The sequence below is a fragment of the Bufo gargarizans genome, chromosome 1 (genome assembly GCF_014858855.1).
Source record: "Bufo gargarizans isolate SCDJY-AF-19 chromosome 1, ASM1485885v1, whole genome shotgun sequence".
NCBI lineage: Eukaryota > Metazoa > Chordata > Amphibia > Anura > Bufonidae > Bufo > Bufo gargarizans.
This window is the reverse complement of record NC_058080.1, coordinates 226040932-226064736: the sequence shown is the minus strand read 5'-3', so window position 1 is coordinate 226064736 and position 23805 is coordinate 226040932. Positions and strand designations below refer to the sequence as shown.

At 41.3% G+C, this 23805-nt stretch overlaps 1 protein-coding gene across 2 annotated transcripts in view; it reads left to right on the top strand.

Annotated features, from left to right (window-relative positions):
- MCUB (mitochondrial calcium uniporter dominant negative subunit beta) overlaps window positions 1–3961 on the top strand; it is a 72315-nt gene extending 68354 nt beyond the window's left edge. For both annotated transcript variants that reach the window (XM_044301898.1, XM_044301907.1), the window contains one exon: window positions 3770–3961. In XM_044301898.1, coding sequence (XP_044157833.1) covers window positions 3770–3847 — 78 coding nt within the window. In that variant the 3' untranslated portion in view covers window positions 3848–3961. The remainder of the gene's footprint in view (window positions 1–3769) is intronic.
- The last annotated feature ends 19844 nt before the right edge of the window (window positions 3962–23805 follow it).

The following is a 23805-nucleotide window of genomic DNA, read 5'->3' as shown; positions in this document are numbered from 1 at the left end:
TCAAGCACCATTTGCTTGGATGAGGTATCTTTTTCTTTATTTCTGCATAAATTCGATCTAAAACTAAATTTTTTCACACAAGTCCTAAAAGTAGCTAAAAATAGCAAAAACAAATGAAACAAACATATTAGACTTGGTCATTTGTTTATTGGGGAAATTGAGCCAATATTACATGTCGGTAAGAGGCAAAAGCATGCAAACCTTTAGTATTAGCAGATAATTTGAAGGTGAAATTAAAGTCAAGTGGTTTCAATCAATGGGATGACAATCGGGTGTGAATGAGCAACCTGTTTTATTTAAAGAATAGGGATTTCTTAAGACAACTTTACCCTCCTCAGGAGTGGCAGACCAATATGATCACCCCAAAAGCAAGGCATGTAATAGTCTGCGAGGTCACAAAGGAACCCAAGGTAACTGCTAAGCAATCGAAGACCTTTCTCATATTGGCTAATTTTCATGAATCCACTTTTAGGGGGACACTGAACAACAATTGTGTGCATGGCAAGAAAGCCACTGCACACCATAAAGACATACATTCCAGCATTAAAACCCATCTGAGAAACGTGGTGGTTGGTAGTATCATGGTTTAGGCCTCTCTTGCTGCGTCTGAGATAGGATGGCCTGCCATCATTGTGAATTCTAAATTGTACCAGCAAATTTTAAAGGAAAGTATCAGGACATCTGTTCGTGAGCTAAATCTTTAGAGAATGCGGGTCATGCAGCCAGACAACAACCCTAAGTAAGTAAGTCATTCTACCAAAGAAAGCAGTTCATGGGAGGAAACGCTTTGTTAAAACAGATCTGGCAGGCTGTTTCAGCCCGGAACAGCCTGCTGGATCTGTGAATACCAGACGCCTGTCCCCATTATAGTGAATGGGGCTGAATGGAACCTCAGCACCTCACTGTAGCGCCCAGTAGTCACTATTCCGGTAGGCTGTTTCCGGATAGACAGGGTTGAAGCTATTTTGTACAGAAGAATGGGCTCAAATCCCTCCAAGCCAATGTGAAGGACTAGTCAACAATTACTTGCAGAGTTTTTGAAGAAACTTGGCAGGGAGGTTGTTCCAAACATCTTGGAGAACTAACCATAGATCTGTGGATGTAGATTTACTGAAATCCTTCCGCCTCTTCGTGTAATCCCAGACAGACTCGACTGTGTGAGGGCCATATTATCAATTCTAGGACTCTTTGTTCTGCTTTATGCTGAAGATGGTTTTGACTCGAAGTACACATTGTACTACCAAAGAATGGTTAAAGTAACACCTACAAACATTGGGTAAAAATTGTATATATTAGGTGGTAAGATTGCGTGCATTTTCCACACCATCAAAACTACACACCACAAAGTAATAAAAGTGCAATGTTTTATTACAGTCAACTAAAAACAAGACAAAGTAATAAAAGGTGGCAGTCATTTACAAGAAAGGAGCAGCTATAACATCATGCCGGTTACATTGTACTTTTTACATGTAGTAGTACTGAGCACAGCCAGGGCACATAAAGAAAAAAAATATACAGATAAACTACCGAAATACATTGTGATAACAGCTGTCAGACATTTAACCACTCGGATGCCGTGTTCAATAGTTACAACGGCATCTGAGCGGTGAAAATGCAGGAGCTGCACGTTCCCGTGCCGTAAAAGCCTCCCCCAACTGAGATCAAGAAAGCTGTTGTATTTCAATGATAGGCCAGAGCCTGCTTGAGGCTCCGACGCCAATCACTGGTATATTCCAACACAGGCCTGCAGGTGGCAGCACTGCATTAGAATATACTGAATGCTGTGTTCTGTAATGGATACATATGTACTACAGCAGTGATGGCGAACCTTTTACAGACCGAGTGCCCAAACTGCAACATAAGCCCACTTATTTATCGCAAAGTGCCAACACAGCAATTTACCTTGAATACTACAGTCCAATATAGAATATCTTCCATGTACTTTATCATTTATCTACAATAGCCTGCCTACATTCCATGTGCTGCCTGTGCTGTTCATAGTGCGCCCTACACTGCTGAATGGCAGGAGAAGTCTAAGGCATATTGGTACACCATAGACTTTTTCCAGGGTGTGGGTGCCCACAGAGAGGGCTCTGAGTGCCGCCTCTGGCACCCGTGCCATAGGTTCGCCATCACTGCACTACAGCATACAATTAGCAATGATTGCTTGTTATGTTACGTTATGGGGGTCAGAATATGGTAAGGTTTTCAGTGTTAAAAACTCTATAAATGTGGTATCACTGTAATTGTACTGACCCAGAGAATGAAGGGAACAGGGCTGTTTTGCCTCATCAGGAACGCCATGAGAACAAAACCTGTAAAACTGTGGCAGAATAGTTTTTTCCTTTCCCAAATCTACCTCCGCTTCCCACCCACCACATTGTATGCAATAAGTACAACTTGGCCCGCAAAAAGCAAGTCCTTGTATGGCTGTGTGGACAGAAAAATACAAATCTTATGGCTCTGGGAAGGCAGGGAGTAAAATACAAAAATGCCCAAAAATGGAAAATTGCCCAGTCCTGAAGGGGTTAAAAAGAGGTTACCCAGGTTTTAAAATGTATGGCCTGTCATCTGGAATGGTGCAGGTCCAACTCTTGGCACCCCTGTCTGTCAGCTGTTTGAAGGTGCTGTGACACTCAGGCCTCTTCACTGTTTCCATTGGTTCCTAATGCACATTGCTAGCTGTGCTTGTTAATACAGTTTTGCCCCATTCAAGTGAATGTATGATGGGCATTCTAGCATGAACTAGAGAATATAGCTGTATATAATGTAGCTGGTATTCACATACGGTAGATAAATTCAATTTGGTGTACGTTTTACGACTAGAATGGAGGAAAGAGGTTAATTTTTGCTTGTACTGCTCTCACACATAGGGGGTCATTTTCTAATCAAAAATGCACCTAAATTAGGCGTATTTCAGGCACATGGCGGCGCAGCGGTTAGTTGCGCTGCCCTATGTGTCTTTTCCCTGCTCACGGCGGGTCTTAAATTGTGGGCGTGGCGGGGAAGTGGACGGTCCTGCAGTCCCATCTCGTTTACCATTTTCTACGCCTGTTTCAGGTGTAAAAAAATGGTCTAAATGTAAGACAGTTGAGAAGCTGGCTTACATTTAAAACTGACGCGGAATGCGCTAAAGTTATGGAGAGGCCTGCACCCCTTCATAACTTCGGCGGATCCTTTGCCAGCTATGGAGCTTTATTAAGACCGGCATCTAAAACGCCAATCTTAATAAATGTGCCCCATAGTATGTATTATTATTAATTGTAGATCGTAATGGGTAACCCTGTGTGAGCAAAAACTCCCAAAATTCACCCTTTCTTTTATAGTACTGGTATCATGGATACTATGGATATCCTGTCTGGATGTCTTGACATTTTCAGTAGGGGGTCATGTTTTTTCATATTGCACATATGTGTTGTACAGAAATCCCAGCTCCTTACCGTAGGGCCTTGAGAATATGCCACAACTGAGAGAAATCTTATTTGACTTGACAGACAGAAGAATTGTGATCATCAGCGCTCATAACCTAAATTGCCATATTATAAAGTATAGTTATTCACTTTGTGGTTTAATATATGGAAGGTGTTTTATGCTAATATTTTTTTTATTTTTTTAATATGAAATGGAGATGGTTTTAGGACTAAAACCAGCACTATCCTTGTGTACTTTCTGGTTATCCTCCGAGCTATCAGCCAGTGACAAACTGTACCACAAATACATGAAGTGACAGGAGTTAACATGACCTTTCCTTTTTTTTTTTCTCTCCTAGACTGAGGAAAGCTTAAGGCGGCTGAGAAGTCCTCTACAACTCAAATTACCCATTGAACAACTCCATGGCAGAGAATAGACCTTAAATTTTTATGCAGTATAAAGCATTTTTCAGGCTTGAAATAATTTTATAAAAGAAACTGGATTCTTGATCTCTTCTTAAAATACAATAAAATATAGACGAACCAAGGTAGACTTATCTTTGTGCCTATTCATTAGACATCCACATTTCTTGTTTTAATTTTGAGTATGTCTAGAAGAAAGTTCTTCATCAGAAATAACAGTCCTTCAGTACAATGACTCGTTTGAAGATATTCGGATATCTGTAAAAACATACAACTAGACATAGAATTTTAATGTTTTTACCTCATCAGAAATCTTTATTATATTATTTCCAGTTTGTGTTGGTCTGGTGCTCTGAAAGGTTCAAAATGTTCTTCTACAGGATGTTATATGGGTAGTTGACTTTTAAACACACATTTTCTAAAAAGGAGTTCTAATTCAGAGAGGAGTCTCTCATTCAGGATTCCTATCTATTAGCCATAGCTAAAACCATAAAATGCAGCTCAATCTGTAGGCACAATGTTTTGGAGCAGAAGGAGCTGAGCAGATTGATATGTTACCAGTCAAAAGTTTAGATGTACCTCTTCAGTCCTTGAGTGGTTTTTTTTTTTGTTTTGTTTCTTTTTGTACATTGCAGATTCATATTAAAGAAAGGAAAAGGATGGAGGGACGCATATGGAATTAAGTAGTAAAAAAAAAATAGCCCAGAATGTTATATTTTTTAGATTCTTTTCAGTCGCCCCCTTTTGCTTTTGCTTTGACATCTGCGCACACTTGGCATTCTCTCAATCAGCTTCAAGAGGTAGTCGCCTGGAATGGTTTTCCATCAGTCTTGAAAGAGTTCCAAGAGGTGCTGAGCACTTGTTGGCTTGTTTTTGAACTCATCTGAAACCATCTCATTTGGTTAGGTGATTGTGGACGCCATGTCGTCTGATATATAGCAGTCCACCACTTTCCTTCTTGGTCAAACAGCCTGGAAGTGTGTTTAGGGTAATTGTCCTGTTGGAAAAAAAAAATTGACAACCTGGGTGTGCCTTGAATCAGACCATCAGACCAAAGTACAGATTTCCACTGGTCTAATGTCCATTCTTTGTGGCCCAAGAAATTCTGTTTTTGTTCTCCCTATCACAGTTAAGAAGGGAATTGAAGGATGAAACAGCATGTGCAGCGTTCTCAGTAAGTAGAACAAAGAAAAAAAATATATGACCAGCAGGTGGCGCTATACAGATACATTTTATTGAATAACTCGGTAGCTTTACTAAATTTTTAATTTAATGCAATTACAAAAGTATTCAGATCCAGGTGCTGGTTTGAAAACTGTAGAATATTTTTGGTGGGAAAACCCCTTTAACTCCTTCAGGACCCTGCCATTTTTCACCTTAAGGACCAGGCCATTTTTAGCAAATCTGACATGTCACTTTGTGGTGGTAACTTTAAAACGCTTTTACTTATCCAGGCCATTCTGAGATTGTTTTCTCATCACATATTGTACTCTTCATGACAGTGGTAAATTTCAGTCAAAATATTTCATTTTTATTTATAAAAAAAAAAAAAAATGCCAAATTAATAAAATAAAAAGTGAAACATTTGCAAATTTTAATTTCTCTACTTTTAAAATAGATAGTAGTAATACCTCCAAAAATATTTACTTTACATTTCCCGTATGTCTACTTAATGTTTGGATAATTTTGAAAATGACATTTTATTTTTTTGGTACGTTACAAGTTTAGAAGCAAATCTTAACATTTTTAAGAAAATTTCCAAAACCCAATTTTTTAAGGACCAGTTCAGTTATGAAGTCACTTTGTGGGGCTTACATATTAGAAACCACCCATAAATCACCCCATTTTAGAAACTAAACCCCTAAAGATATTCAAAACTGATTTTACTTTGTTAACCATTTAGGTGTCCCACGAGATTTAAAGGAAAATGGGAATGAAATTTAAAAATTTAACTTTTTTATTTTTATTTTTTTAGCAGATTTTACATTTTAATGTTTTTTTCTGCAAACAAATCAAGGGTTAACAGCCAAACAAAACTATCTATTTATAACTAATCTATTACCCTGAATCTGGAGTTTATGTAAACACCCCATATGTGCTCAAAAAATTATGTATGGGCGCACAGCATGCTTCAGAGTGGAAGGAGCACCATATGGCTTTCGGACAGTGGATTTAGCTGGAATGGTAATTGGGAGCTATGTCGCATATGAAGACACCCTGAGGTGGTCCTGCAGTGGAAATCCCCAAAAAGTGAGCCCATTCCGGAAACTACACCCCTCAAGGAATCTTTCAAGGTGTGTAGTGAGCACTTTGACCTCAAAGGTCTTTCCTAGAATTAGAAAATACTTGGCAGTGAAAATATTTTTTATTTTATTTTTTTCTCCAAAAAGTTGCTTTACACCCACAGTAAGTCCTACAGGATCTTGCCACTAACTCCTAGGATGGGGGGGGGGGGCATTCTGGGGGTTCTATCCGGGAATCTTTCCCTTCGTAAATTCAGAACTTGTGGGTGTACCCGGAGCTACTCTCACAAAGTTTGTATATCTTTATGCCATACCTTGCCTATTTGCTAGGCAAGTAGTGGCGGAATCTAATCCTCCCTTTGAAAAGCAATAGGGACTCATCTACACAGACCTCTTTATCTGGGTTGTACACCTCAGCAAACCTGGTGTTCAAGGTTAGGCCTGTCCTTGACCACTTTAACAGACTGTCAAATGTCGGGTCGTTTTGGGGTGGGCACTGTGCATTGTCGTTAGTGTAGAATTTCCGAATTGACTCAAATCACGTCCGGGTCATGGTGTTACTGTAAATTCGAGTCTGGTAGAAAATGTCAGAACTCCAATATTTCCTATTATTTCATATTATGCCCATATGCAGCACGAGTCCCCAAAACTTCATCATCTCTGCTGCACTTACTGGGGTCCAAACTAGGGGTCTAGCGTATGGCGATGTAGGGTTCTAATCAATAAATTATTGGGCATATAAATTAGTTTGAGCCACCATTGCATTTACAAAATCTTCAGAGAAGAACATTTAAAAAAAAATCTAGTTCAGTGAAGCCCGCACAGTCTATCTGTATTCCGGAGCTGCCCACAAAATCCGGAATTTGGGGCTGATAATCATCAGGGGGTGGGGTCCATAAGGGTTCACTCCGGGGGGCTGATACCCTGGGGCACCTTCAAGAGGGTCTCTTATCAGCGGATGATGAGGGGGTAGAGGAAAGTGGCATCCAGTTGTCCCTCACTGGCAGACTCGTTTTTGGAGGCAAGCATGGCGTATGCCTCTTCAGCTGAGTATACTCGTTGGGATGGATGGGCTGTATTTTTTTTTATTGGGGTGTGAACTGTGAAAAAATGTGTAAAAAAAAAAAAAAAAAAAAAGTCTTTTCTACAAAAAAAATTATTGCAGTGCAAACTGAGCAGACGCGATCATGAAAATGCACACTCAGATGGTGCGTTCGTGCAAAATTCTAAACTGACACTAACTGAAAAATGTGTGTGTGTGTGTGTATATATATATATATATATATATATATATATATATATATATATATATATATATATATATATATGCAAGTCCGCAGCACTCCTTAAAAGATAAAATGTGCTCTTTATTCTCATATCAAGTGACAAAATTTCGGTTCTCTCACAGAACATTTCTCAAGTCAGCTGAAACATAAAGTGCAATGGTGCCAGTATAAATACATAGTAAGGTTGTTATTAATTAATTAACCAATACAAAAACGTGCACTCCACTATATAGGAATGTTACAATTCATTCGTTTACACCACATCTCAATGTGAACAGGGACTAAGAAACATCCTGCATGTATATTATAACATTATAGCAGTGATATTAATTACAAACTGGTCATAGTCCATATAATAAAGTGCATTAAAATCAGTTATAAACAACTATACCTCCCTGGGAGATTGTGGGGTGAATCAGGAGGACGGCGTCTAAACTTGCGGGAATGCACGCTAGTTCTGCGCGTCTGTTCCTCGCCACTGCGCATGTGTCAACCCTTACCCCTCCTATTGGGTGGTACATAACTGCTGTACGTCACCAGGGGAGGAGACAAAATGCCGCAACATCTGGTATCAATGCAGCGTCGGCACACTCAGCATGCATCACTTGCCCGCGAACCTGTCGTCACTGCTACCAGCGCTGCTTCATTTGCCTTTTCCACCATTTTACCTAAGGGCATTCTTTTGGGCAATGAATATATCTGTCATCATCCTTGTTTTCACCACTTTGTGTAGGACCAATCTCCAACCCAGCAGGTCAAAATCCTGATTATTCACTTAAATCATACAACAATACATAAAATCACATTGTGGCATAATTAATCCGTGTAACTTCCACTGGATCCACCTAATACAGCATTCTGGATACACAGAGACATGAGCAATAGAGGAGGGGGCACCAGCCCACCATCCCCCCAGTTGCCCTAAACTCAACATTTAAGCCTATGGGTTTCAATGTATCTAGATAAAAAATCCATCTGAGCTTATTTTTCTTTAATACAGTTAGCCTATCACCCCCTCTTTCTAGCGGTTTTACATGATCCAGAATCATGAATCTCAACTAATTTTCTTTATGATTTTTTCCACAAAGTGTTTTGACACCAGCAAGTCTTTTCTTTTGATTCTGATGGATTGTCTATGATTATTTAACCTGGTTTTCAGGTAACATGTGGTTTCACCCACATAGAGCATTTTGCATGGACACCATAATACATATACTACCTATGCAGAATCACATGTAAGGTAATATTTAATGTTAAAGGTTTCTCCTGTGTCCGGATGCATGAATACTGATCCCTTATGCATCAGTTTACAGTTCACGCATCCCAAACATGGGAAACACCCTGTACGCCTCGTCTTCAAAAATGTTTGCCTCAACTGGCCTTTTTCAGGCAACCTTGAATGCACCACTTTGTCTCTAACATTCCCTGCTCTTTTATATGCCATCATAGGAGGGTTTCTAAAGGCCGCTATTGTAGGGTGGCCACTACAAAGTAGCCCCCAATGCCGCCTCACTATACGTTCTATATTTGGGCTCAACTCATAAGATGACACAAAGGGTAACCTCTCACTTGCCTGCTTCTGTTTTGCAATTAACAATTCATCTCTGGACATTTTTCTTACTTTGTCTGCATGTCTTTTAACCAGGTTTCTAGGATAACCTCTATTCACAAATGACATCGCCATATTTCTTAATGCCTGATTCATATTGTTTTCCTTGTCCACTGTCCTCCTCACTCTGAGCATTTGGCTAAATGGTAAAGAATTCACCATCCTTCTTTGGATGTCCACTTGCAAAATGCAATAATGTTGGTTTAATGTTCAAATCCATATGTATTTGTTCATCCTCTATATATACAGTACAGACACAAAAGTTTGGACACACCTTCTCATTCAAAGGGTTTTCTTTATTTTCATGACTATGAAAATTGTAGATTCACACTGAAGGCATCAAAACTATGAATTAACACACGTGGAATTATATGCATAACAAAAAAGTGTGAAACAACTGAAAATATGTCATATTCTAGGTTCTTCAAAGTAGCCACCTTTTGCTTTGATTACTGCTTTGCACACTCTTGGCATTCTCTTGATGAGCTTCAAGAGGTAGTCACCTGAAATGGTCTGCCAACAGTCTTGAAGGAGTTCCCAGAGATGCTTAGCACTTGTTGGCCCTTTTGCCTTCACTCTGCGGTCCAGGTCACCCCAAACCATCTCGATTGGGTTCAGGTCCGGTGACTGTGGAGGCCAGGTCATCTGGCGCAGCACCCCATCACTCTCCTTCATGGTCAAATAGCCCTTACACAGCCTGGAGGTGTTATTGGGGTAATTGTCCTGTTGAAAAATATAAATGATGGTCCAACTAAACGCAAACAGGATGGAATAGCATGCCGCTGCAAGATGCTGTGGTAGCCATGCTGGTTCAGTATGCCTGCAATTTTGAATAAATCCCCAACGGTGTCACCAGCAAAGCACCCCCCCACCATCACACCTCCTCCTCCATGCTTCACGGTGGGAACCAGGCATGTAGAGTCCATCCGTTCACCTTTTCTGCGTCGCACAAAGACACAGTGGTTGGAACCAAAGATCTCAAATTTGGACTCATCAGACCAAAGCACAGATTTCCACTGGTCTAATGTCCATTCCTTGTGTTCTTTAGCCCAAACAAGTCTCGTCTGCTTGTTGCTTGTCCTTAGCAGTGGTTTCCTAGCAGATATTCTACCATGAAGACCTTATTCACACAGTCTCCTCTTAACAGTTGTTCTAGAGATGTCTGCTGCTAGAACTCTGTGTGGCATTGACCTGGTCTCTATTCTGAGCTGCTGTTAACCTGCGATTTCTGAGGCTGGTGACTCTGATGAACTTATCCTCCGCAGCAGAGGTGACTCTTGGTCTTCCTTTCCTGGGGCGGTCCGCATGTGAGCCAGTTTCTTTGTAGCACTTGATGGTTTTTGTGACTGCACTTGGGGACACTTTCAAAGTTTCCCCAATTTTTCGGACTGACCTTCATTTCTTAAAGTAATGATGGCCACTCGTTTTTCTTTACTTAGCTGCTTTTTTCTTGCCATAATACAAATTCTAACAGTCTATTCAGTAGGACTATCAGCTGTGTATCCACCTGACTTCTCCGCAATGCAACTGATGGTCCCAACCCCATTTATAAGGCAAGAAATCCCACTTATTAAACCTGACAGGGCACACCTGTGAAGTGAAAACCATTTCAGATGACTACCTCTTGAAGCTCATCAAGAGAATGCCAAGAGTGTGCAAAGCGGTAATCAAAGCAAAAGGTGGCTACTTTGAAGAACCTAGAATATGACATATTTTCAGTTGTTTCACACTTTTTTGTTATGTATATAATTCCACATGTGTTAATTTATAGTTTTGATACCTTCAGCGTGAATCTACAATTTTCATAGTCATGAAAATAAAGAAAACCCTTTGAATGAGAAGGTGTGTCCAAACTTTTGGTCTGTACTGTACCTGGGTATCTAAATACTGCACCATGTTTTCTGATGCCGTTAATGTAAATTGGATCTCCTTGTCAATGGAGTTCAAAAATACATGAAAGTAAGTGTCTCCATGCTGCCTGTCCAGATGAGGAAAATGTCGTCTATGTATCTCCACCACGTCAAAACCTGGTCGAAGTGGGGAGATACATAGACAAGACATTCCTCAAATGACCGTACAAATATATTTGCATAGGTGGGTGCAGCGTTGGACCCAATCGCCGTGCCCACCATCTGCGAATAGAACTTCCTCTGGGACACAAATAATTGTTCCTAAGCGACAGCTCCAACAATGTCAAAATGAACTGGCGGGTTGGAGCAGGATAATCCGAATACTGTAACATCTGTTACCGAAAGTAAGCCCTTTTCATGATTGAAGTATACAGTGATACAATATCAAAAGATGCCAAAATCCGTATCCCTCTTATTTTGCTAATGAAGTCTCCAGTATCCCTGATATGATTTTGCACCTATGGCATATTCTCTCAATATTTTATCAAGAAAGATTTTAATATTTGAGAAAATAGAATTCCTACCCGATATTATAGGCCGTCCCGGGGGGTCTATCAGCCTCTTGTGTATCTTGGGTAATATATATATTTGGGGTAACTGGAGACCTCACCACCAAAAAATTAGGTTTTTGTTTATAATACCCCTTTCTTCTGCTGTGTTCAACTGTATCTCAATTTTTCTGGCAATATCAAACCTGGGATCCTTCCCCAGTTGTCTATAAATGCCCATTTCTCCTAGTTGTCTATGGATCTCTTTTACATATTGAGAGGTGTCCATAACCACGATTCCACCACCCTTGTCAGCGGGTTTTATGGTGAGATCGGGGTTTCTGGACAAACTCTCCAAGGCAAGCATTTCCTGTGCAGTAATATTTGGTTTCACTAGTACATCTGATCTAGTTTTTTGTCTTAATAATGCAATATCTCTTTTTACTGCTTCGATAAAACATTCTAGAGCATGTCAATTCACAATAGGAAAAAAAAATCACTTTTTAAATGCAAGTCAAATTGTTTCAATGTTAACCCGGTATCTAATGTAGAGATCTCATTTGCAATCAAGGCTTCAGAGGAACTGGAGTCGAACCACACCCTCAGTCTAAGATTCCTGAAGAGGCGGTTCAAGTACAGTTCCAACTTAAACCAATCAGGCTTAGCCTGTGGACAAAAGGACAGTCCTTTATTCAATACCTTCAGTTCATACTCAGTCAATGTATTCGAAGAGATGTTTACCACTATATTCATCTCTACTACTTCTTTATTACATTCATCTGTCTGGAATTGTTGGTCCTCATTGATCTTTGTGCTCGGGTTTTTCCCAGATCTTCTGTGTCTTCGACCTCCCCTTCTTGTGGGGCGTCTCCCATAATGTTGTGTACTCCTAAAAAAGTTCCTGACAGGATAACATTGGCACATCATTTATATCTTTATTTTTCACCCATTTGTTCATTTCTTTATTCCGTCTGGGTGTCTTTTTTGGCATCATATTCCTCTCAATATTCCATGGTTGTTCCCAGGTATAAATGTGTCCATAGACATAATCATTTTGATCTCTGTGCCATTTGGATCTTTTAGTTTCCTCAAGATCTTTTACGCATTTTATCCAGAAATGCCTGTTTTACCAAAAAGGCTTCAACTTCACTGGTAGACACAGGGCCGGATTAAGAGCATCCTGGGCCTGGTGCAGAAGATTTTAATGGGCCTTTTTATAGAAAAAAAAAACGCAACGCAGAGCAACTTTTTATAGCACAAATAAAGTGTGAATTTATGCAAAATTACACATGTGAAAATACGCATGCATAAAGTTTGAAGTGTGAACGGGTCTGCGTAATCCCATTCAAGTCTATTGGACTAAAGTTCATGCGTAATTTTGAAGCAGATTTACGCACGGGTTTGCGTGTGAAAAATCAGCTGTTTGAACTTAGCCTAAGTGTACATCTCTGGCCACAGTTTAAATATACAGCCATCTATATAGATGGCTGTATTATGTATAGCCGCCCCCCAAGGAGTTAACTAGTGCTGCTGGATATGTCATTCAGGAGCATGAAAAAGCTATTCACGTCTAGCTTTTCCATGCTTCTGAATGGCATATGTGTTTATAAAAGCTAATCTATTCTAAGCAGATATGCCATTGAGGAGCTTGGAAAAGCTAGATAGGCAAGAAATAGTCACCTAGCTTTTCCATGCTCCTGAATGGCAAATCTGTCTTTAGGCATATCTGTTTATAATAGCTGATCTATTATAAGCAGATATACCACTCAGGAGCATTGAAGAGCTAGGAGACTATTTCTCACTTAGCTTTTCCATGCTCCTGAATAGCATATCTGTTTATAATAGATCAGGCTCAGCTATTATAAAGATATATATGCCTATAAGCAGATATGCAATTCAGGAGCATGGAAAAGCTAGGTGAAAAAAATCATCACCCAGCTTTTCCATGCTCCTGAATGACATGCATAAATTATACAGTACACACAGTATAATAGGTGAGGTGAGCCAATGCTGATTTACTTACCGCCTACGAGTTGTTTTCTGGGCAGTACACTGAAGGCTGCTGAACGCAATTTTGAACTTCCCGCGCGCAGCAGCCGTCACGGTCTTTCACTTTACGGCATGGCTTAGGCCCCAGGGGAGGAGTCTGACATGACGACGCAGCACGGCGTGCACAGCTGACCTGTCATCTGACCTGATGTGTCAGCTGTCATTGTCCTGGTGAGTTCTGTAAAGGGCCGGCCCTGTCATCATCTGACAGTCTGCACGGTTCGGTCCTACTAAAGGCTTGCGGGGCGGCCGCCAGGCAACCTCAGCGAGGCGGCCTATGCAGGGCTGCTGGGCCTATTTTCATGCAGGGGCCTGGAGCTGCAGCTCCATCCGCCCCTACGTTAATCCGGCCCTGGGTATACAAGGTAGATTTAAGCTGGTGTTCGGTGTCTTGCAGCTTGCTCTTTAATGCCATCATTTCCTTCTGCGAAAATTCAATGTTTAATAACATAACATCCATCGCATATTTATTTGAAATAGCTTCAAACCGTGCTCTAAAATCACCATCCTGTGAAAACATGTTCTGTTTCAAACGGGATCGCATCCCTCTTGGTATGCGTTTGTTTTTATAATATTGCGCTAATGTAAGCGAGTGTAGCTCAATGGATAACCGCTTCTTAGTAATGCTTTCATAATCCCTCTTAATGTTGATAACAGAGGGGACATTGAGGAAAGCAGCATCCCCCTCCACATTACCCATAATCCTCTGTATATCCATACTGCTGTATGAAAAGACATGTGTATCAATGTCCATTTGTTGAGGTATAATACCTTGTATGGTTGTAAGGTTGGGTACAGAGCCTTCAATAGTAAGTAGATCCATGGAAAAGGTCTGGCAGCACCCCCTTGTCTTTGAAGGTATGATCCGCGGTGATCCGTCGATTCGGGATGGAAAACAAGCAATGAAAGTCTGCAGCACTCCTTAAAAGATAAAATGTGCTCTTTATTCACCCATCAAGTGACAACGTTTTGGTTCTCTCACAGAACCTTTCTCAAGTCAGCTGAAACATAAAGTGCAATGGTGCCTTCATTAGCAAAATAAAAGGGATACGGATCCCGAAAGGTTCGATTTTGGCATCTTTTGATATTCTATCACTGTATACTTCAATCAATCATGAAAAGGGCTTACTGGCGGTAACAGAGATGTTATAGGTTTCGGATTATCCTGCTCCAACCCGCCAGTTCATTTTGACATTGTTGGAGCTGTCGCTTAGGAACAATTATTTTGTGTTCCAGGGACAGTTCTATTTGCAGATGGTGGGCACGGTGATGGGTCCAACGCAGCGCCCACCTATGCAAATATATTTGTACGGTCATTTGAGGAACGTCTTGTCTATGTATCTCCCCACTTCGACCAGGTTTTGACGTGGTGGAGATACATAGACAACATTTTCCTTATCTGGACAGGCATGTATTTTTGAACTCCATTGACAAGAAGATCCAATTTACATTAACGGCATCAGAAAACAGGGTGCAGCATTTAGATACCCAGGTATATATCGAGGATGAACAAATACATATGGATTTGAACATTAAACCAACTGATAAGAACACATTATTGCATTTTGCAAGTGGACATCCAAGGAGGATGGTGAATTCTTTACCATTTAGCCAAATGCTCAGAGTGAGGAGGATAGTGGACAAGGAAGACAATATGAATCAGGCATTAAGAGATATGGAGATGTCATAGAACGTATAGTGAGGCGGCATTGGGGGCTACTTAGTAGTGGCCACCCTACAATAGCGGCCTTTAGAGACCCTCCTATTATGGCATATAAAAGAGCAGGGAATGTTAGAGACAAAGTGGTGCATTCAAGGTTGCCTGAAAAAGGCCAGTTGAGGCAAACATTTTTGAAGACGAGGCGTACAGGGTGTTTCCCATGTTTGGGATGCGTGAACTGTAAACTGATGCATAAGGGATCAGTATTCATGCATCCGGACACAGGAGAAACCTTTAACATTAAATATTACCTTACATGTGATTCTGCATGGGTAGTATATGTATTATGGTGTCCATGCAAAATGCTCTATGTGGGTGAAACCACATGTGACCTGAAAACCAGGTTAAATAATCATAGACAATCCATCAGAATCAAAAGAAAAGACTTGCCAGTGTCAAAACACTTTGTGGAAAAAATCATAAAGAAAATGAGTTGAGATTCATGATTCTGGATCATGTAAAACCGTTAGAAAGAGGGGGTGATAGGTTAACTGTATTAAAGAATGAAAGCTCAGATGGATTTTTCGTCTAGATACATTGAAACCCAGAGGCTTAAATGTTGAGTTTAGGGCAACTGGGGGGATGGTGGGCTGGTGCCCCCTCCTCTATTGCTCATGTTTCTGTGTATCCAGAATGCTGTATTAGGTGGATCCAGTGGAAGTTACACGGATTAATTATGCCACAATGTGATTTTATGTATTGTTGTATGATTTAAGTAAATAATCAGGATTTTGACCTGCTGGGTTGGAGATTGGTCCTACACAAAGTCGTGAAAACAAGGATGATGACAGATATATTTATTGCCCAAAAGAATGCCCTTAGGTAAATGGTGGAAAAGGCAAATAAAGCAGCGCTGGTAGCAGTGACGACAGGTTCGCGGGCAAGTGATGCGTGCTGAGCGTGCCGACGCTGCATTGATACCAGACGTTGCGCCCAACCCTACACCCATACAAGGTATTATACCTCAACAATATATATGAGAGAAAGAGATATAGAACTCTATATATTTCTTCTTTTTTGAACCCAAAAAAATCAGCACCGATGTGGAAAAAAGAAAAGCACAAAGAATAATCCCCAGGTGCTGATCAAGCAGGTATGCACTGAACAGCACTAGGCAGTCACAGAAAAAGTGGTGCAAAGCTGGAAAATTGACCAAAAAAACGCACGGACCAAATGGCATCTGTAAAAATAGGACGGGGGTGGGGCGTGCAGGAAGAGACCGGGGCGGAGGGTGGTTTAGGGATCTGGAACAGCTGCAAATGAAAAAATATATATAAAAAATCAGTGCAGCAATTCCAGATGTTCTTCTCCTTCTTTCAGCAGGAAAAATTAAAATCACAGTGGTGGTGCACCACAAGTCCCAACAAGCAGCACATAATCTCTCTGCATGCAGTCACCAGCTACAATGGCTGGATGCAGGGAGGTTCAGCTCTTTCCTGTGCATCTATAGCGCTGCCATTGGCTTGAGCGTTGTTCCAGCCAATCGCAGCGCTGGCAGGGGACTCCAAACACTAGTGTCCCCTGCCTCACCTCGGAGGAGACAGGTGCTGACCGGTTCCGCATCGGTCACCTCCTCCTCCCGCCCCTCAGCTCCATACTGCTTCCGGCGCTGCAATGTGCCGGTCTTAATTGACCGGCCAATCACAGCTCATGGAGCTGCACCATGCTACCCTTACCTGGCACGGATGCCTGCTGGTAAGAGCAGCCATGGTGCCGTGATTCCTACCCGGCGGACCGTACATGTACGTTGCTGGTCCTTAAGTCACGTCCAGCTGTGACGTACATTTACGGCAAGGGTCCTTAAGGGGTTAATTCCATTTGTGTTCCTTCATTGTTTTGATGTCTTCAATATGATACTACAATGTAGAAAATAAAGGAAAAAATGAATGAAAAGGTGTGTCCAAACGTATAACTGGTGCTGTAAATATAGAGAATTTTATGGAAAAAAAGTCACCAAAAACCTTGTTTTTATTTAGATTAATATCTACTTTGTCTATGCTTAGGAGTTATATGGTTGGTCCTGTCCTTGTCTGGCAGCTGACTGCCTAACTACCACATGACGGCTAAGCCCAGAAAGAGCAGAGATTTAAATTAATGGTAATAAATTATACTTTTTCCTACACAACCTACTACAGTGTATATATCAATCTGCTCCGCAAATCCCGTTTTATAACATGCAGCCTACATGTTATGCTGCATTTTCATGGCGACAGGTTCCCTCTAATTTCCCGGTACTGGCATTTGTAAGGGAATTTAATATTTGCTGCCAGATTCCCTCCACAGTTTATAACTGGGGATCTCAGCAGTAGGATGCAATGTGAAAATACTGTAGTTAGTTATATCGAGGAAGAACTATTGTTAAAATTGGAGATTCATTGCATGTTATTAGGTATTCTGTAACACTGTAGGAAGAATTATGACCAGCAGATGGAGACATACTCCTTTAACTCTGTATCCAGTAAAATAGCACTAGTGACCTAATCCCAGACAGACCCATTCTGATATAAGAACACATATGGGGTGATGAAAATACATAGTAACATAGTTTATAAGGCTGAAAAAAGACATCTGTCCATCCAGTTCGGCCTGTTATCCTGCAAGTTGATCCAGAGGAAGGCAAAAAAAAAACAAAAAACTGAGAGGTAGAAGCCAATTTTCCCCACTTAAGGGGAAAAAACTTCCTTACCGACTCCAATCAGGCAATCGGAATAACTCGCTGGATCAGTGACCCATCTCTAGCTATAGCCTGTAATATTACACTCCAGAAATACATCCAGGCCCCTCTTGAACCCTTTTAGTGAACTCACTATCTCCTCAGGCTCCATAGTCTCACTGCTCTTACCGTAAAGAATCCTCTTCTTTGTTTGTGTACAAACCTTCTTTTCTCCAGAAGCAGAGGATGTCCCCTTGTCACAGTCCTGGTAGGACTATGTTTTCATCATAGGCATCTATGCCCTTTTTGATGCAACCCTTATTGGCCTTGGCAGCAGCTGCCTGACACTGGTTTCTACAGCTTAGTTTGCTGTTCACTAAAATTCCTAGGTCCTTTTCCATGTCAGTGTTACCCAGTGTTTTACCATTTAGTATATACAGGTGACTTGCACTATTCCTTCCCTTGCGCATAACCTTACATTTGTCAGTGTTAAACCTTCTGCCCAAGCCTCCAATCTATCCAGATCGCTCTGTAGTAGTATACTGTCCTCTTCCGTGTTAATTACTTTACACAGTTTAGTGTCAACTGCAAAAATGTATATTTTGCTATGCAAGCCTTCTACAAGAGCATTAATAAATATATTGAAGAGAATAGGGCCCAATACTGACCCCTGAGGTACCCCACTAGTGACAGTGACCCAATATTAGTGTGTACCATTAATACCCACCCTCTGTTTTCTATCATTGAGCCAGTTACTTACCCACATACAGACATTTTCTCCCAGTCCAAGCATTCTCATTTTATATACTAACCTTTCATGCTGTACAGTGTCAAATGCTTTGGAAAAGTCCAGATATACGACATCTATTGATTCGCCGCTGTCAAGTCTAGAACTTACCTCCTCATAGAAACTGATTAAATTAGTTTGACATGACCGATCCCTCATGAAGCTATGCTGATATGGCGTTATTTGCTTATTTTCCTTGAGGTACTCCAAGATAGCAGCTCTTAGAAAACCTTCAAACAGTTTACCCTCGACAGATGTTAAACTTACCGGCCTAGAGTTTCCAGGCTCTGTTTTTGGACCCTTTTTGAATATTAAGTTCCAGCTAAATCAATTAACATAAATATAGTGGGGCATAAACAGTATATATCGAAATTCCAGCAGAAAAATAACCCCTAAAATCACAATTTTAATGATATACGTTAAAAAAGATCCATTATGGACCTTCTATACCAAAACAAAAAAATACATACAGGGTATGTGACTGATATGTTGCATTCAGAAGCTTGATAATACACCTGGGGTGCGGGAGTAAATTATCCCTATATACGCCCCTATCCTAAACCCTCAGCCCAGGGAAGACTCCTGATGGTGGAGACCCCCCTGTCCACGTTCCTAGACTATTGTCCCTAAGTTGTCCCTGCAGGGATAAATACAGGAAATATTCTGGAGTACCCCAGGTATGAGGTGAGGATAATGAAGTACCGATGGTACAACAATTAACTGGATGCAGAAGACAAAGTACAAACACAAAAATACAAATAGTCAAAGATGAAGAATAATTTTACTTCTTTACACGAGGAAATGTGCTGCCGACAAACAATTAAATTTATGTTAACATAAATGTCCATTCAGATGACAAATCAGTGTTTGGTCATTAGGAGGCTTATCACTGAGCTGTGCACACTGATCAATGATCGGTCCTAATGAATCTTTGTTTCCAATCTTTGGCCCATGTAAAAGAGCTCTAATGACCTGTGGTCTGAATACACTGAACAATTATTCCGGTCGCTATTTTACCATCTTATACATTATCTCTGCAGTAATTTACAGCTCTTGGCTCATATATAGTGTCCTACCGTACATCATGTAAATGTTCTATTACATTTCACTTTACTTCAGTGATTTTGAAGAAGAGTTGAGAATTCTTTGTTTTCTTTCTCTTAATTGCTGCACTCCCAAGATCTTTCCTTTGCACAAAGCATCTTTCAGTCCAGCTCAGTTAAAATTTTCTGCTCCACTAATCCTGCAGATTCTCATCCTGACCTCTAATATTAGTCTTCTCAAGTGCTAGAAAATGTGTAACACAATTAGAACTTGCACCCAGGCTGTCCTGCTCTTTGGAGAGGAGGTCTAGAAATGTGCAGGGCTCCAGATGGTGACCAAAATTGGTCGCCAATGCAACTTAGACTTGCTAAATGGCGACAAGACTTTGTAGTCTTCTCGCCATTTGCCCCTAGACCGTCCGCTGCTCTGCCTCTCACACAAGAGGAACTGACATGGGACGCGCTGCTGTCAGCGCGTGCCATGTTCTTCTCAACAGCACAGGGGAGAAGGAGGCAGTCCCTCCCCCCTGTGCTGCTGCCACCAATGGGCTAATAGCAGGGAGGAGGAGGGGAGGGGCTGTGGCCACTGCACCACCAATGAATAGTTTATGCCTGAATACAAACGCAGGCTGCGCTGTGGGTGCCGGCCATATCCCATACCCAGCACCCAGCCTCTATGACCGCGCTGCGATCCGCGGCTATTAACCCTGCCGCACCTGAGGGGTTAATAGTGGAAGATCGCAGCGCGCAGTCATAGAGGCTGGGTGCCGGGTATGGGATATGGCCGGCACCAGCAGCACAGCCTGCGTTTCTATTAAGCATAAACTATATTCATTGGTGGCACAGTGCACCGAGCCCCCCCCAACCCATGTATTATAAAGTAGAATCATTGTTGACGCAGTGCGGCCCCCCCCCCCCCCCCCCCCCCCAAGTATTATAATCATTGGTGGCAGTTCCGATCGGATCCCCAGCAGTGTAAGCCTGGGGCTCCGATCGGTTACCATGGCAGCCAGGACGCTACTGAAGCGCCGGCTGCCATAGTCAGCTCCCTGCTGTTGTGTGCACAAAGCACAGAGCAGCAGGTAGAGTGTAAAGTCCTATTCTCCCTGATAGAGATCTATCGGGGTGAATAGGACAAGGGATGAAAGATAGTTATTAAATAAAAAGGTTAAAAAAACAAACACCAAAATATTAAGTTTAAGTTTCACCCCCTTGCCCAATTTTACATATAAAATATATAAACAATAAAAAAAAATCCCGCCCGAAAAAGTGCGAACTATTAAAATATTTAAAAATATCTCCTATGCGGTGAACGCCGTAACAGAAAAAAATATATAATAAATAGCAATTTGCCATTTTTTTGTCACCTTGTCCCGACAAAAGTTAGGTTAGGACTGTTCTATTATGGTCAAGACGTTCCAAAAAATCTGGAATGCACGCGGCTTTTTTGGTGTTTTATTTTTTTCATGTGGTATCGAGTATCACAATACTTTTTTATGGTATCAAAATAGAGTCCAAATTTTGGTATCGTGACAACCCTAGGTAAGACGTGTTTTTTATTTTTTTTGTTTTGTTTTTTATTATACTGTAATTATATGTATTTTAAATTTGGCGACTAAAAATGTAATTCCTAAATTTTTCAGGTTAGAAGCCAATGGCTCCTTGATATTTTTTTTTAGTCTAGAGCCCTGATGTGGCGGTCACATCATTTTAGCAAATTTCCTTCCTTAGCGAGTCTGTGCAGAACCTAGAGTTAGCAGTGATTTATTTTGTAACTAACAGTGAAGAATATATTTAATTCGTTGTTGGAAGAGGACATATATGCTGTATATATAATTTTCATCTAAAGATATGGATGTCCTCTATTACATGTAACTGTTTAGTCGTATAACAGAGATAGCATGCCAGCCAGTATTCCCATGCAGATAACTGGCACCACCACCCTTGTCCGTAGTCCATACCAACCCTTTCTGGAAGAAGGAATTTTTTTTGGACCAAATGATTGGATGTTGAGTACATATGAAAACTGATAGTAAGATCGACCTACTGGGTCAAATAATATACCAAAGGCTGTTAAAGGGGTCATCCGAGCTTTTAATATTGATGACCTATCCTTGGATAGGTCATCAAAATAAGATTGGTGGGGGTCCAACAACCGGCACCCTAGCTGATCAGCTGTATGAGGAGACGCAGCGCCTCTCTTCCTGCTCATCGCTGCGGTCTATGGCAAAGCAGCAGCAGAGCAGGAAGAGAGAAAGGAGACTGCACGTGTACCATCTCATACAGCTGATCGGTGGGGGTGGGGGTGGGGGGGGGGGTGGGTTGGACCCCCCCCACTGATCTGATATTGATGAGCTATCCTGAGGATTGGTTCTCAATACTAAAAGCCAGGAAAAGCCCTTTAATTCTTTAGCTCCTCTCCCTTCATGCAAGATGCTCTGTATGTTATACTGTATATCCTTAGAAGGCATTGTCAGAGTTAAAGGGATATTCCATCTTGAACATTGGGGGCATATCACTAAGATATTCCCCCAATGTCTAATAGGAGTGGGTCCCACTTCTTGGACCCACACCTATAGGTAGAAGGGAGCCTGCAAAGTGTCAGAGGGTGCACTACGCCTGCGCGGCCACTCTCCATTCATTTCTATGGGACTGCCGAAAATAGCCGAGTGGTGCGCTCGGCTATTTTCAGAAGTCCCATAGAAATGAATGGAAAGCACAATGCGCAAGCGGGGCCACCGCTCTTTTCACGTCTATGTGGTTTATGGAAATAGCAGAGTCAGCGCTTGGCTACTGACAGCACTCCCATAGAAGTGAATGAAGGGTGGCCGTGCATGAGCAGTGCATCCTCCAACACTTTGTGGGCTCCATTCTCTGGGACCCTCACCATCTCCTAGTGATATGTCTCCAATGTCCAAGAAGACATTACCCCTTTAATTGAACCTTCCCCCATGCCACTACATTTAAAAAAAAAAATATACTCATATATCACTGTGGCTAGTGATTGACTGCAGCGGTCACATGCCGTATACCTCTATATCACCGCTGCAGCCTTGTATACAAACATCAGGAAGAGGACCAGAACTGTGGCACTAAAAACCGTAATGAACCAGTGAATATAGAAGGATTATTTTATAACAATGGAGATAAACACCACAAGAAACGGATTGCATGTCATTAGGCTGTAGAGGAGAAACTGCCAAAGCCATGCTCCCTTCTCTGACATCACTTTATTCCTTGTAGCTATTGGCAAAGCTTCACCTCACAGACAGACTTCCTGTTTTCCCCACCCCCTGCATGTACTTTGCCCTTAAAACTAATAATACTGTCATCTCTTTGCAAAGGCCAAAAGTCTGACAGATGTGATATGGCACGCTGATGCAAGACAATTAAATTTTTGAAAAAAGGCGCAGAACTGCTCTACTAGGGACACCTGGACAAACGGATGAGATATGGAAAAAACTGGCTGATTGCATAGAGAAGAATTACATTTTAGAGAAGAATTACATTTTGGTGATGGCAAGAAACTGTGCCAGAGTTACCACAATTAAGGCCAAGTTCACACTTCATTTATTTGGTCAGTTATTTCCATCAATTGTGAGCCAAAACCAGGTGCAAGTCAAAAACACAAAACAGGTCCAAATCTTTCAATTATACCTTATCTCTGTGTAGGCTTCACTACTGTTTTTTGCTCAAAATAACTGATGGAAAAAATTTACCAAATAACTGAAGTGTTAACTTTACCTAAGTGGTACAGCAGCAACTGCACCACCAGCAACTGGGCCGGGTGAGAGTTCAGCTTGCTAACAACCAGATTGCTGAATGTGAAGAATTGTTTTCTGGCCATACATTTCATTATCTATGACTGATGATAGAGTGGAGTTAGGAGTCTGAACAGAAGTGGACAAACGAATGAGGAAGACTGGGAGAAGGAGTACAGTCTTGTTCCAATTGCTGTCCATTTCTATTTTCCTACTGGATCTGATGATACCTCCTCATGTACGTGGAACTGAACAACATTTTAAAAACAGGCCAATTTTTTACGGACAGCTGGCCAGAAGTAATAATACTATAGAACATAATAGAATGTGAGTAAAAGCGCAGAACTGCGCCACACATCACAACTAAGTTGTATGGCAGCAACTGCACAGCCAGCAACTTGGACAGGTGGGAATTCAGCTTGC